General features: G+C 37.2%; 1 protein-coding gene across 1 annotated transcript; it reads left to right on the forward strand.

Moving 5' to 3' along the window:
• Positions 1-4,739: 4,739 nt before the first annotated feature.
• LOC125667510 (uncharacterized) lies at positions 4,740-15,410 on the forward strand. The gene is made up of 2 exons (XM_048901044.2): positions 4,740-4,961; positions 13,523-15,410. Exon 2 carries the CDS (start codon positions 13,523-13,525, stop codon positions 14,960-14,962), a length of 1,440 nt encoding a protein of 479 aa, XP_048757001.2. The 5' UTR covers positions 4,740-4,961; the 3' UTR covers positions 14,963-15,410.
• The last annotated feature ends 1,393 nt before the right edge of the window (positions 15,411-16,803 follow it).

Raw genomic sequence — 16,803 nt, forward strand, 5'->3', positions numbered from 1 at the left:
TTTATGACATTTTCTAGTAGGTCATTTTTCCATAACGGATGCATGTACGGCGAGAAGGGTTAGAATGAGTTTGCATTTCAGCTGGATCGTGCAACGTGACCTACTTTAGGGCTTAAAGTAGGTTGAACAGTTTTCCGGATATTGGCCTGAAATATACGAGGCGCGTTCGATATGTAATGTGTATTGTACCACAGCGCGATAACTCTTTGCACGACTTCGTGGATGATGATACTCTTGAATAACTATTCAATACCTTTCCAACGGTATAAACACGAGCCTTCAGCTCCACATAGTTTAAAACTTAGTCATTTCAATAGAGCCAGTCTTTGACCACTGTTGTTAAAATGGTTGGGAAACGGGTTGAGAATATTGAAGAAATTGGAGCTTATATAAAAGTTGAGACAGTTCGTCGGTGGAGAAAGAAATTTCTTACTGGCACAGAGTTCGTTAAAGATGCAGCAAAATCTGGCCGACCTGTGACCAACAGGCAAGGCAAAAGTCTGGGCCGAGTGGTTAGAGCATGGCGCTCAAAATTTTATGGCCTTTCACCTCTGGTCGGCGCCGGTTCGAATCTCGCTCGTGCCGGTAAGTGAGAAAGTTTCCCAGTTCACTTTCGGAAGGTCGGTGGTCTCTTCTCGGGTACATTGTATCTGGGTTCTCTCTTCCACCAATAAATAACTGGGCGCCACCAGATAACTGAAAAATTGTTGAGTGTGGCGGAAAACGGCCAATCAATCAAAAGTCAGGGAAATAATTGAAAGTAATGGCAGATACACGATTCGTGATATTGCGGGTGCATTTCATTTTGAAAGTACAAAAGATTTCTGCCAGATTGATACCGCATATATATTGACAGATGACCAAAAACAAGTACGTGTACAAACCACTAAGCAATTGCTCAAAATGTTTCCCAAATTCAATCGAAGATAATTCGCAAACATTGTTACTGGTGACGAAACATGGGTTCACTATTTCGAACCAGTAAGAAAACAAAATATGGCTTAACACGGTAGAAGGCCAGTAGTTTCCAAGAGAACCATAAGCACAAAGAAGGTTCTTTATTGCATATTCTTCTCATGTGATGGTATAGCCGTAAAAATTCCGGTGGCGAAGGGCAAAAGTGTTAAATACAGGTCGGTATTGCCGAGATGTACAAAAAAAAAAAAGCTCAAGAAATGACGCCATGTGTCAGGATTTAGGCATGTTCGTCTACTTCATGATAATGCTCCATCACATACATCCGAGTTTGTGAAGCAATTTTTGAAGTCGGAGAAGGTTACCGTCATGCCACACCCTCCATGCTCTCCAAATCTAGCCCCACGCGACTTTTTCCTTTTTCCAAAACTTAAAAAAAGTTCTTATCTGGTCATTGTTACAAGCCCTTGAATCAGTCAGTGCCTCAGCGCATACTGTTGGTTTGTGTGCAAACGACCTCTGGCGGAAGTTTGGCCACAGAGATCTACTTTAATCAGCGTACCGTGACGCATTTCAGAAATGGATTCAGAGCTTGAAATTATGTATTTCAAACCGTGGAGAATACTTTGAAGGGATGTAATGTTTATTTCACTTTTTGAGTCTAATGCTTTTGACACTACAATACACGTTACATTTAGCCCTCGTAGTCGCAAGCTTTCTCTCGAAGGAATACAAATTCAGTTTGCATTTCAGCTCGATTGGTGCGCCATGTTCTACTTTTGGGCGAAAAGTACGTTAAATAGTTCCCTGGACTTTTTCTTGTCCTGGATACAGATATTGCATTGAACTTCACTGTCCGACCGGCGTATAATGTACCGTTTGCTTTAGTCTTGTTTATCATTGGAGTTGCCATTCATTCATATTGCCTCTTCTAGTAGGCCAGTAGTAAACTCCGGAATGGGTTATGAGTCTTGACGCGCACATAGCACTTCCTAATGGGCCAATAATGAATGTCGGAGTAGAATTTTTATGGGGGGGGGTTAATACTTCCTATAATATATTTATGGTTTACGAGCCATTTAGCATTCGGGGAAAATCTGTGGGCAAAGATTTCACTATTTCTTTTAGCGAACATGCACAAAACAGTGTAGCTTTCTTCCATTCTATACTAACTTTTCATGTGTTTATTTATCTTGCTTAAAAATTTTCACTCATATGGAGACGTCACTAAGACCGGTGAAGGGCTTCAAATTTAGGTGTTTATGTATTATAGTTCTTCGTGTATTTCATAACACTTTGTTATTTGAAATAATTACCACTAATCCTCGTATGTCAAACGAATTGAAAATTTTGAAGTTGGGTAAACTCCAAAGACGACGCAAAAGTTTTTGGGTTTTTTTTTTCCAGCATCGTGGCGATGAAGGCAAGTCTGAATAAAGGGCCGATAACTTTAACGGTAAAACATAATCGCGCCAGTTCATAGTGCTGGGAATGCAAAGTAAAGAACAAGGGACGTTATTGGCCGGGCTTCAAAAGCCGATCATATTTTGCAGGTAGAAAGGTGACAATTTTCTCGTTTCATTCATATATAACATGTACCATTTACTTGTTGCTGATATTGAGAAAATAACGTTACAATATTGCATTGTTAACTCTGACGCTATCTTCCGACGGTCGCTTTTTCGGAACGACGTCATCAACCTTATTGAATTTACAGTCCCCTGATTCTTTTAGAATATTTTTCTAAAAGTTGCAATTTTTAAACAAAAAATACTCATTGAGATCAAAGACTATGAACACGATAAAGTTACTTGTGATGCATTTTCCATAGCATGCCAGTTCTTAATAGACATTTTGTGGAAGAATCTTGTGTTAAGTGAAGAAAACAATGCGTGTGTTTGCCAAAAGTTGTTGAGTAGAAGGCAATCATATTTTCGAAGGCGCTGTTCGATGTCCTCCTATTCAAGTTAATTATGGAAAATAAAATGGCTCTTCAATTTTTAATTTTTTTTGGGGGGGGGTGTCATAAATATAAACACTTCGATTAAAAACGTCGATTGAGTCGGATAAAATTACTTGTTATGTCATGTACACCTGCAGGGACTATATAACAGGTCTGCTTACATGTGTATGTAATATACATGTTACAGTACATACAAATAAAATATGTCTGCCTGCTGTGGGTATTTACAAAATCATTATTGAATAGAGCATGGTACATGTACTAAACGATACAAATTTGTTGCATGCATGAATGGGATATTTTTCTTGGGTACAGCAAAACATGTCAAGTAATAGGCATGAAACTTCAGATGGCATATTTCATATAGCAAATACATTTAAAAACGTCACAAAAATGCACCCGTGTTTATATCTTTACATTCCCCTAAATGGTCAACAAAGAGTAGTTCCAACTCTCTCTCTCTCTCTCTCTCTCTCTCTCTCTCTCTCTCTCCATCAAATGTGTATGTATATATCCGGAGGCACTACATCTAATTATAGGGCTTGTTGATGGAGAGGCTATGTACTGGCAGGGCAAGGTTTACGCGCTTGGCTTGCCCATTCGCGTTGCTGCAAGCAGCGGTGCTAGCCAACGATGGAGGCTAAAAGCAAGAGGTGACAAGCGCATAGACACTTCGCCAACACACTAGACGCATCACACCAGCCAATGAGATCTATAGAATGGGGTGTCGGGGTGTAGCACTGAATTTGCAGGGAGTAGTTCTCAGACAGGATTGTAGAATCCCACCTTTTATTTACAATGCTCATTAACTGTTCTTTTTATATGTACATGTAAATAAAGATGTATTGAGTGACACCCCCTCCCACACACTCAAGCACTTCAAGCTTGGAACCTATAGTTTGAATCCATGTAGCGAAGGATTAACGCCCCTCCCTCCCCCACGATTTCCCCCTAAATTCCTACCTTGCCCCCACAATTTTGGTTTTTGAAAGATTGGGCAAAAACGATTTATTGTATTGCTTGTGAAGAATTTGAATATCAGTTTCCAACTTAATTCTTCTCACTTTGAAAAACGATGTCAGATGAGGAGAATGGTGCATGTAGATAATTTTATGTAAAGAATATATTAAAAAGCTATTTTAAACATTAGTAAATGTGACGGAAAATATTCGTAAAACGTACCGGAGGCCTTAAAGGGGGGGGGGGGGGGGGGCAACGCTAGAATGGAAGAGACGGTATTGAGTAATAACGAATATATTATCTATGACCCAGCATAACTTTTCCTCTTTTTCCAAATTTTAAATGTTTTTTGATCGGTTTTTAAAATTTTATTAGTTTAAATCGTACTTTAATGAGGCGGTGTTGAATGATTGGTCATCGTATTTGTCAAAGTGTGTCTGACTTTTGTATTTCTTTTCAATGAGAAATAGGGGGCGGGGTACCGGAAGGAAAAATGCTGTTCTGAAACAATGAATAGAATTTTACGTTTTTTGTATAACATCTATCGTAAAAACTTAATTGAAAGCTTATAAGTGAACAATAATAGAAGTGGACTAAATAGTGTAGATACATGTAGCTCAAAATATGAATGTCGGGTTATAGAATAGAATAGAATATGATTTATTTTCCAAATTATATATAACAACCAAATTGATGACGATTACGCTTTTAATTGTGAAACTCGCTGGCATAATCTGCACGGAGTTCTAAGTCTGTTATACACCAAAAATTGAATAAATTGAATGAATTCCATGTCAATAATAATAAAAGGGTGAAATAGGACATCATTAAGCGACGAATACAACGGAAATTATGTAACATGAGAATTGCATATTGCCAATTTATTTCGTGTCAACTTTTTACAGTCCGCTGCTTCGTGCTTGAAGTTGTGTGCTGACTAAGTGACGGGGTCATTTTTCTAACTAAAATTTTTATGTTTGCTGAGGCATTATGGCGTCTAAAACAGACACTTGTAATACGCCCCCCGTAAAATTCACCTTCTCACGGTGTGACCCACATTTCACTTTTCTTCATGCACAGTTAAGGTGCAGAGCTAGGGATTTACTACTTACACATTAGCAAGGTAAGAAATTTTATTCTATCTACACCAAATTTTACCTGAAATTTTTTTTTTTATCAGAGGGCCGCACCGTGAGGAAAATATCGCTTTACATACATGCAGTTCAGGTAAGGTTTTTGATTTTTTTTAAAAATTGTGTGTGGGGTCATGTTGATTTAAAACTTCACATATACGGAAAGAAAATAGTCCGTCTAATGCAGGTATTATAATCAACAGAGTTGGTAATAGTAATTTGAATAAGTACGCGCGTTAACGATTTGCGTGGATCTGATTATATCTATAGATACGAAGCAGTTTTCATTGATCAGTATGTACTACGTAAAGTCTCAGTCTCCTAAAATAACCCCCAAAAGACAACTTGATCATCAATCACTTGCAAATAGATAAAAGGGGAAAATATGATAATAAGCAAACATGCTAAAAGGATTAGAAATTCCTAGGGAAAGTTTTGCTTGTGTGACTTTTTCATTTCTGACCTCCAGTAGATCGATTATTGAATAGGTGCATGTACACCGAGTAGAAAAGAAAAAATCCCACCTGCCAATACAAACTGCTGTATTCATAGTGGACTACATGTGGTAAGATTTTTTTCATAGATACGCAATGCAAGATCATAGAATTCTTTTGTTGTCATTTTCTGACAGCACTGCCAATATACTGCCTTATACACACACACACACACATGATTCATAAAATACGCGAGCAAAGCTAATATTTACTCGGGTATTCTATGTTACGAATGGCTTTGTTCCGAGTCTGGGCACGAATAAACAGATAACATGAAAATTGTCAAGAAACAGTGATTATTGCATGCGTTAAAAAACAAAACATCTCGCTGATCGAGGGGTCAGTTTCCGGTAGGGTCGGGTGAAATGGAAGCCTTGCAATTCTGAAACGTACCATGTCCCGCTGCACAACTAGATCCATATCTAACTGTAATGTCCGTTCCTTAATTCTATAATATCCATGTGTAAATCCGCCCCTTTCTATAATGTACATTTATAGATCCGCCCCTTTCTATGGTGTCCATGTGTAGATCCGCCCTTACTATAATGTCCATGTGTAGATCCGCCCTTACTATAATGTCCATGTGTAGATCCGCCCTTACTATAATGTCCATGTGTAGATCCGCCCTTCCTATAATGTCCATGTGTAGATCCGTCCCTTTCTACATTGTACATGTATAGATACAACCCTGTATCATTTATCCAAACTGTCGACTTCAGAAAATTTAAGATAGATTTCCTGTACTTTCCTCTGTAAAGCTTTTAACCTCTTGTACACGCCCTTCCGCCCCAAAACACCCCATTCCCTGATCTGAGTATGCATGCAATACCTGTTATGCGAAGCGGGGTTAATTGGCGTTGTTCTAAAGAAGTCGCGACACAGAACCAGTAATGGCATCTGGAAGTTCATTCAGAAGGGGTTGAATTAGGGGTTCATTCAGAATGGGTTGAATTAGGGGTTCATTCAGAAGGGGTTGAATTAGGGGTTCATTCAGAATGGGTTGAATTAGGGGTTCATTCAGAATGGGTTGAATTAAGGGTTCATTCAGAATGGGTTGGATTTAGGGGTTCATTCAGAATGGGTTGAATGAAGGGTTCATTCAGAATGGGTTGAATGAAGGATTCATTCAGAATGGGTTGATTTAGGGGTTCATTCAAAATGGGTTGAATGAAGGGTTCATTAAGAATGCGTTGAATTATGGGAGAGTGATTGGACTTACTCTCAAAGTTCAATCGCCGATTTCAAATTTTATCTGACAGAAACGTTCGGAACATTATAAAATTGATATGTTGTAAATCTTATCTCACCCGAGTTTATTTTCAAAGGGTGTGGTGAATGGAAAATGAATTATGTCCTGGCATGTTGTTTGATCAATAGAATTCTTTATCAGTCATTCTTAACTTTACAGACGCTTGTATTGAAATGACCCCAGCGGCATGCAGTTTTGATTTAAGCTCCTTTATACATGTGTATGTATGCATGTGATGCATGGGGAGTATATCCATTTTAAGGGGTCAATAAATCCTTTAATTCATTTTCCATGGGAGCCTTTTTCTTCATTTCGCAACACATTGTAAACATTTTCTGTATATTACTAATGGAGGGTATTGATTTAAGCTAACCTGACAAATCTTTTTTTTTGGGGGGGGGGATAAAATTGAAACTTTTTAGATTTGAAATGTAGCATTTCTAAGAAGGTCGAATTCAGTGAATCGCCATGTCCTCCCGCGTGTTCGTCGAGGACAGTGTGATGTGAACTCCAAGGCAAATCTTCAGGGTCATTCTATTATCTTAACCGATGTATTGGTGAGAAAAGAACTCTTGTTTGTGGAGGGGAACTTTAATTTACTGTCCAATCACATGTATACCTATCAGCAAAAACGTAGCTCTCGGGAGGGAGGGGGGCAGCGAGGGGACAAAAGCTCTATAACTAATGTAAACCAAGAACGTTCTCAAAACACAATTACTTTATTTTCCTTGCAATTCAAGAAAAGCATAATGACAACACATGAATTAGCAGCATTCATTAATTCTATTGATTCATGTGTCGTCTCTTGATAAAAAAAATTCTGACTTTATTCATCTCATCAGTCATCACAAATGTTTGTTTCTGATTTAGTGTTTTATTTACCATTTACCCCTCTGTATTTAGTAAACCAGAATAGATAAAAAAAAATTTAGATAGGTTACATGAGGAATATGCATTGGTTCCAAGTCGACAAAGCTTGCAACAATATTGTCTTTCTAAGGCTTATTATAAACATGTGTACAACTATTTTAAAGGAACTCGGCTTTAATTCTATCTTTAATATATTTCAAGTTCCCTTTCAGAATATGAAATTCTTCAAAATCACTTTTCAGTTCTTAACATCTTTGATATTCCAGTCAATGGACGAATCGTTTACCAAGCCCTATTTTTGCTCCATTCGAAAATATTACTGGCTATGAAGCAGAAACTTCAGACGCATTGTGCCACAACATATGCGAGATGTGGTATAAATCAAACATGGGAAAATACAATCGAACTTTTATCTGAAATCTAACTTTTCCCAAATCAACAGCATCAAAACCTGACTTTACTTTCCACGACCATTCCTTACGATAAATTAAAGACCATGCTTTTTGAGATCATAGACACATCTTAAAAAAACCAGAATACGGAAATATTTATTATCTTGTGGTCAGTCATCCACACTCTGATTCTACGCACAAGTTCTCTGAGGTAGCTTAGTGGTAGAGCGTTCGCTTCAAAACTGGGGGGAGGGGGGGGGTCGTGAGTTCGAGCACCGCTCGTGTCATGGCCGCGTCAAACCTAAGATGTTAAACAAGCAGTGTTCCTTCTCCAAACGCTCGACATTTAGAAGTGAGAATCACAGGACTTTCGGATATGACCTTAAGAACGGAAGTCTCATATCGCGACAGGCATTGTCACGATAAAGAATCCTCACTGCTACGGCCCTGAGCGCTGTGGTACAGCTGGTGGCGTCTCGATACGAGTGAAAAGTTTTCGACAGAACGTAAAACAAACGAATGTCCCCTCATTTAGGTCCTCAGTACCCCTTGCTTGTCTTAAGAGGGTCTTTCTGATGAAAACGCAAAAACCGAGGCCTCGTGTCACCGCAGGTATGGCACGATAAAGAACCCCTCCTGCTCAAAGGCCGTAAGCGCCGATTTTGTAGCCCTTTACCGGCAATGGTGACATGCATATATATGAGTGAAAAATTCTCGAGAGGGTCGTTAAACAATATACATGTACAACAACAATCCTCGTTGACCTATGGGCACGAATTGTGCTCCTTTATTAGCTGACCTTATTTTGTATTCTTACGAGGCAGAATTTATCTAAAAGCTTCTACACGAGAGTGAAAATCTCTAGCTATGCCCTTCAACTGGACATTCAGATATATTGACGTTTTATCTATTGACAATACTCATTTTCATTCATTTTTTTTTATTCGATATATCCCAGTGAACTCAAGATAACAGACACCACAGAGTCGTCCACATCTGCTCTATATTTGGATATTTTATTGAACATATAATATGTAAACGACAAATTAACAACTCAACTTTATGATAAATGGGATGACTTCAGCTTCTCCTTCGACATTCCATATTCATGTAGCAATATTCGATTATCACCTGCATATGGTGTTTTCGTCTCTCAGCTGATTCGATATGCGAAAGTATGTTCTACGTATGATCAGTTTTTAAATCGAGGTAGGCTGCTGACAAATAGGTTGATGATACAGGGGTTTCAACAGTCTTGTTTAAAGTCAGCATTTTGCAAATTCTATGGCTGTTATAACGATCTAGTTTACAAATACAACCTGTCATTAGGTCATATGCTATTTGACGTGTTTCATATCAACTGTTAGACCGTTCTTTACATAATAATTTATACTACTGATTACTCCGTTTATCTGAACAAGATATAGGGTTCACGGCGGTTGTGACCGGTCAGCAGCGGATGCTTACTCCTCCTAGGCACCTGATCCCACCTCTGGTGTGTCCAGGGGTCCGTGTTTGCCCAACTATCTATTTTGTATTGCTTGTAGGAGTTATGAGATTGATCACTATTCGTTATCTTCACTATTTCATTACAAGACGTTTTATACTTTTGCATAAAAGTGATGTAACAAATCGATAATTGTTTTAAAGCACGCATGAGTATGGAGAATGACAATGTATTGCAATTTAAGATTGGAGTAGTCATGAAGTTAGATAGCACGTTTTATTAGTTCTTATAAAGGAAAACAATTTTCTGAGAGAAGATTGCTTGTTTGAATTCATTATATGGTAACATTTCTAAAAACGTATTTGTTTTGATGATAAGCACTGCTTCCTTACATCAATCACAGACATGCATTAAACAAGTAGTGAAATTCATCACCAATACACGTAAATCAATTAAATAAAGTCTTGTTCCTTTGGGTCTATTTCGCCAGCGTCCACTTTCGATAGGCTAAGTGTTCATAACGGGTTAGAAATTTACAAAAATGTTACAGTATTCTTCTGTATAGGATATTTAATTCTTCCGTCTCGAAAGTAAAGGAATAAATCAGAAATGTACAAATAACACATTTGCTTTAATCCAGCCATCTGTCGAATAACACATAATGTATCTGATGTAATTTGTAGACCAGCGTTTCACATGAAATCAAAATAATTGGCAAGATTGAAGACTGACATTTCATTTGGATGGAAAATGTATAAGTAGTGTTTTCATTTTTCCAAATGTCTGCAAGTAAGACTAGCATTAAATTCAGATTTATAATGAGAGAGAAAGAGAGAGAAAAAGAGAGAGAGAGAGAGAGAGAGAGAGAGAGAGAGAGAGAGAGAGAGAGAGCTCTTCGTTTAGTAGCACTGTGATATTCTATGTTTTGAAGTTGTTACAATGAAATCGCTTTTAAAAGTAATTTAATTACCATAAGAAAAGATGTAATTTCCTCTCTCAAGGAAACCCTTGACTTGAAATAAGACCCCCTGCACTTTTAAATCTAAAAGGCAAAATAATTTATGTATGGACACTTATGAAAAGATGTTTGACTTACAAAATCATGAATGCCACAACAGAACGACTGCGGAGAATGGGATGTACATACATGCAATTTACACGTACATATCTATTAGTATATCTAGATTCTCACGTTTATAGGCTATCATGGTCCGGTATTCCTGAAGAAGAAAAACTCGTCTTTAGAACCTGTTTCTCGCCTTTTTGTATGTAATCATGAAATATGTTTAAATCAGTATTTCTCATTCGATTTGAATCCACGCAATATTCTATGAAGTATACGTACAGATAAATAATATTTTTCCGATATCGAAATCCCCCCCCCCCCCGATAAATGTATTTCATTAAGTAAAAGAGTTGTCCCAAAAAGTCGCACACAATGTTGATTCATTTATTCGTTAGAAAAAACACTAGAAATTCAATCGTATGATATTGGTAGGCCTGTGTACATTAATCTCTAAGTTAAAATCTCTCAGGAAAGTTTTGTTTTAGAAATGATAATCCCACGAACGTTCACTGTTTTATCTGCATCGACATCGACTTCTTAAGACCCCCACCGCCTCTTCCGCCCCTTTCCGTCCATTAGAAACACTTAGCCTACATTAGTACCAGTAACCTATAGCTATATTGCATTCAACATCGTTAAACTTTGCACAATAATAACTCACACACGACATTGAGAAAAAAAAACCTACCCTATATTTCTACAATCTTATCTTTTGAAAAGACTAGGGTGCTTGTTCCACATTTATTATCTACTATGCACTGCAGGTGGAGCTTATCAGACATGTTTAGTTCATTATAAAATTTCTATTAAATCAATTTGAATTACTTAGAATTTAAAGATTTTTAGGACATTTATTTTCTGCAAGTAATGTTTGGAAATTTTACAGGTATATTTGCATCGTAGTACATGCTAGAAAGATAAAAAAAAAAAAAAAAAAAAAATTCAATAAATAAATCTTGGTCAGTTTAAAGAGTCGAGGAAGTGTACATTATTTAGTTTAAAAGTGTACTTGTAAACATTCTTTATTGCGAAGTAAGAATGTACGTATATTTAAAAAAAAAAAAATACCACACCTTTATGAAATATACAGGGGATGCTTACTCCTCCTAGACACGTGGTCCCGCCTCTGGTGTGTCCAGGGATCCGTGTTTGCCCAACTATCTATTTTGCATTGCTTATAGGAGTTATGAGATTGATCACTGTTCGTTATCTTCACCTTTATATGAGTTATGAGATTGATCACTGTTCGTTATCTTCACCTTTCATGTACATACAAACAAATAACGTTTGTGACATCATCAATACGTGGAACCCGTGTACTATATATTTTAGACCACAAAATAAAAAAAAAATTCAAATACATGTATAGCTACCGGTAAATTCTCGTTTTAACACATTTTTTAATATTACTCGTGTAAAAAAAAAAAAATAATAATCATAAGGGATGTAAATAATTTTTTTAGATTAAAATACTGGTTTATAACTCCCAGAATGCCGCACTATGGCACCCAAAGCATGCACATCAAATTAGCTATATACATTTGCTATCGCACGAGCATGCACGCTAGCAATCAAAGTACCCTGTATGGGGAGTTTGTAGTATTTTCGCACAACAGTACTGTACTTTTAGACTTGTAGGTTTTCATCATTGTTTGGCAATTTTGTAAGTAACATTTTGATATATGCAGTGTAAACTGATTGCAATTTTGTCAGATACATGTATCAAGCTTATTTTTCTAAGAAAGTTTCAAATGATTGAAAGAAAATCGTTTCGAGAAAAATATATTTCAATGGCGGATCCAAAAAATTCAGAACGTAAGAGAGGGGCAGTAAAATGCAGGTGGTCCATGGCCTGAAATTTCCTGCCATAGCTAATTAAATTTCAACCAATCACAGTAACTATTAACTTAATGGCAAATATACGTGTATATTTCTTGTGACAATACATATTGATCAATATAAAAAAAACAAAAAACATGACAACTTCTACATAGACATGGGGAGTGATGATGAAATATTTATGTATTTATGATAAATAAAAATTAAACGTCCCCGATGTATAATGTATAGTGGTTGTTTTGTGATGTAGCTTTTTAAACATTTTGCGGTGAAATGATAAACTGTAACAAGTGATATTATTAGTCAATAAAAACAGAACACCTGACAATACAAGTCTGAAAAGGAGGAGGGAAATCAAAGACTTACTAATATTTTGAAGAAAAAATATATATGGATAACTGATGAAAATTGGACGAGGTGCTCGTTGACTGGGGATATTTATACCACATTTATATAATACCAGTTCTACACATTTATACTGCATGACAGGATGGTGAACTTTCACATCTACATGTGCAGAAAATGGAATAATTTGTATATTAAAGAAGTCCGTAGTGGAATGATTTGATGGTGTTTGTCCATCTTCAAGTCATTTCACAATTATTAATTATTCATGGCCGGGGGATACGAGGACCGTGATGGATGGCCTAATTGGTCCCGGTTATCAAGATTAAGTAATATATTTCAGTCATCCATCAACATGTATGCATGAAACGAAATTAAGAATGTCGTTTAGCTAAAATCCGAGAAAGTCGTCAAGGTGACTATACATGTAGCTATTAATGTCATGATATACCTAGGTGTTCACCAAGGTTGCGTGGTTTACTTTATAGGGGAGAATAATTAATGTATGCATGTGTTTAAGTGACTTAATTTCTACCGTCTGACACTTACCTGTTTACAAACTAAACTCTAATAGATTAATAATTATTGCCGTAAATCAAGAGAGAGAGAGAGAGAGAGAGAGAGAGAGAGAGAGAGATTTTGAGATTTTGAAAGATTCACAGGGGCGGCAGTGTGTGAATTCAAAGTTATTATTTTCTTTTTTCTGAAACATGTAGCCTGGCATTCTTCAGCTTCAGACAGTTAATTTGTGCCAAAGAGAAAAAAATTGGTCTAAATGTAATTAGGATCGTGTTAGTTTTTGTATCATTTTTATATTATCCTTAATGAAATCATCCATCTTTGTTCCAGATGTCCGGTCATCACAGCTCCACAATGGATTCCAAGAAATCGGACAAAAATCACCTAGAAAACCTCAGCAAAGCCTTAAACAAGGCAAGGGAGTACATCATATTGCTTCTGACTTACTTCCTGTACAAAATCATGCGTTCTATTGTCACAACAACACAAAAATTCACGTGGGCTGTAACAGGAGTAGAACGTACCCGGAAAGACGCAAAGAGCGGAATTCAGTTCAAACATAGTGCGCATGTGCATAACGTTTTATGGAGACGAAAACTCATTTTGTCATCCGTGTCTGATCCGTCGGATTTCATATTAACTCACAAATTTTTCAAACATCCTAATTATGTATTGAAGCCCAACATCTCATTGTATTGCATAACAAAAGACGAGGCGTTGTTTGTTGAAGTGGCAGAGGATGTCAATCTATATAAGCAATTTGACAGCAAAGCGTTCTATATGAAACAGTTTGAAAGAGCCCACAGTGTTATAAGCATGCCTTTGGCATCATTTCATAAAATAGCTCAGGATATCGGCCGTCCAAAAGTCCCTATCATCTGGATGTCTTCCACCGGAAGCTGTGGTGCTACACTGCTTAGTCGAGTGTTTGGACAACTTCCGGGCATGGCAGTCATTAGTGACCCAGATGCCTTAACTAGCCTTGCATTTTTGAAAAAATCGAATAAATTCGGTAAAGGCGAATACGAACAACTACTCCCAAGTGCACTACGACTATTATGCAAACACGACGACCGCGCTGGGATATTCTTTGTGAAAACGAGGCCATGCAGTACGTGTCAAATGGCCGATGTGTACAAATGCTTCCCACAGATTTATCATCTATACATTTATCGCAATAGCTTTAAAACTGTCACTTCTCATCTCAATATATTTGCTAAGGAACCAATATCCATAGTAGGCAAGTACGTGATAGATAGTCAAGTCTTGTCGGCCATTTTGCCCTGCTTTCGAAAATCTCTGTACCACAATTATTGTTATGTGCTGGAAAGAACAGACGGCAATGACAATGGAAAGAACCTCACAACTGTGGGTATTTTTGCTACATCTTGGGCGGCCAATATAGTCCAGTGTCTAGATCACGTGGACGCTGGGGTTCCCGTCATTGCGATCATGTTCGAGGAAATGATGAAAAATCCCCAAAAAATTCTCTCTATTCTGTTTGACGTTTTGGAATTGAGACAGGAGTATTTATCTGATGCTATGGAGGGCTTCCGGATCGATCCGTGCAACAACAACGTGGCTAGTGGACTCGGCTTGAACGAAACCAGACGACCCATTTCCCACCAGGCCCGCGTTGAGGCTGACGCCATATTGAAGAAACATGGACTGCCAAAATTGGGAGAGAGATTTGAAATCCCTGGTCTTCTAGATTTCGATACAACAAAATTCAGAGGAATTAATACCGGCACCAAAGATAGATATTATTAACGATCACAGATATAGATTTTGAAATGCATCGAAATTTTGTTTGTTAACACTTGTACAATGCACTTAGAAGAAATTGCAATATTTTCCTTGAATCCCTGCTGTCACTTTTTACACATGTACTATTTATTCTCTGAATGGCTAGATACTGAATGTTTACTCCGTTTACCTGATCAAGATTTAAGGCTCACGGCGGTTGTGACTGGTCGACAGGGGATGATTACTCCTCCTAGGCACCTGATCCCACCTCTGGTATCTCCAGGGGTCCGTGTTTGCCCTACTCTTAATTTTGTATTCTTTAAAGGAATTATGAGATTGATCACTGTTCGTTATCTTCATCTTTTCATTTAAAATGTGTATTATGCACGTGTAATACATGTCCATACATGTTTGCAGTAACTTGTACCTTTTCATACCTTTGTTGCATCAATAAATCATAATTAAAGTAAAATATGACATAATATTATATATTCTTTTGAAAAAAAAGTGATAATATTTTGTTCTTTTGAAAACAAATGATAATCTTTCTCGAAAACAATATGTTTAAGCGATTTTGATTGTTTGATTGATTGATTGTATATTGTTTAATCCTTCTCGAGGGACGTTATACAAATTTTATAGAATTTTTCACTATAATGGAGACGTCACTTTTGCCGGTGAAGGGCTACAACATTTAGGCCTATGCTCGGCGCTTACGTCCTTTGAGCAGGGACGGATCTTTATCGTGCCACACCTGTTGTGACACGGGGCCTTGGTTTTTGTGGTCTCATCCGAAGGACCGCCCCATTTAGTAGCCTCTTACGACAAGCAAGGTGGGGGGGGGGGGGGGGGGTACTGAGGACCTCCCAAAGGGATAAAATGTTTCATGTGTTGCTGAAATCTTGTAATTTATGATTTTAGGCGTACGGTTGCAACGGGGATGTCCGGATTCGATTTGATCTCGGTGCCGCGTCAAACAAAACGTTTAACCTTTTTTTATTTCAAAGACTCCATGCAAAGCTGTATTTGAGACATCTAAAGTGTTCATTTTCAAAATGAGACACATTTACAAGTCACGTGACTTGATTTTCAAAGTGGTGCCAAAGTTGACTTATTCGGTGAAAAAGGTTTTACATCGAAAATTTCTGCTCTTTCTTATTTGTGCATGCTCCCAAAATTGATTTATCATTAGCTTATATTGCTTTACACATCCTTATTAGAAATCTTCGTGTTCTCACCTGCGCGCGTGGTTTCTTGTCAATGACAAGCGTGTTGACAAATTGGAAGCATATATATGTAAACACAGGGACTAAGCTCGTTTTGGGCCCGAACTCTGTGATACCATAAATATAGATATATTTATGATATCGCAGAGTTCGGGCCCAAAACGGGCTTAACCCCTGTGTATGTAAATACAAAGTATATTCCGTGTGTAATCCTCCTATTTATAAAAGATATAAATTTCAATTACAAAAATTAAATCAATGGAGGTCATGGTAATTGTACAGGCGTTAAAACCCTTACTTCTACTGTCCTGCGCACCAAGCAAAGATCAAAAATTGTGGCACTTCACCTAAAACTGGTGATATCTCTTCACAAGTTGAACATTTTCAAAAGTGATGTAAAACAATTAGATTAATCACGTTCGTTATCAATCTAATTAAAATCAGATCTTCTCTAACTGTTACATATATCTCTGCTGGTGATGTAGGTATGTTTACCTATTGAAATAATAGTCATTTCCTCATTAATGTATATTATATGATATATATATGATGTGTATAAATGATATATTTATGATGTGTATAAATGATATATATATGATGTGTATATATGATATATATATGATGTGTATATATGATATA

This window comes from Ostrea edulis, chromosome 10 (assembly GCF_947568905.1).
Source record: "Ostrea edulis chromosome 10, xbOstEdul1.1, whole genome shotgun sequence".
In the NCBI taxonomy this organism is placed as follows: Eukaryota; Metazoa; Mollusca; class Bivalvia; order Ostreida; family Ostreidae; genus Ostrea; species Ostrea edulis.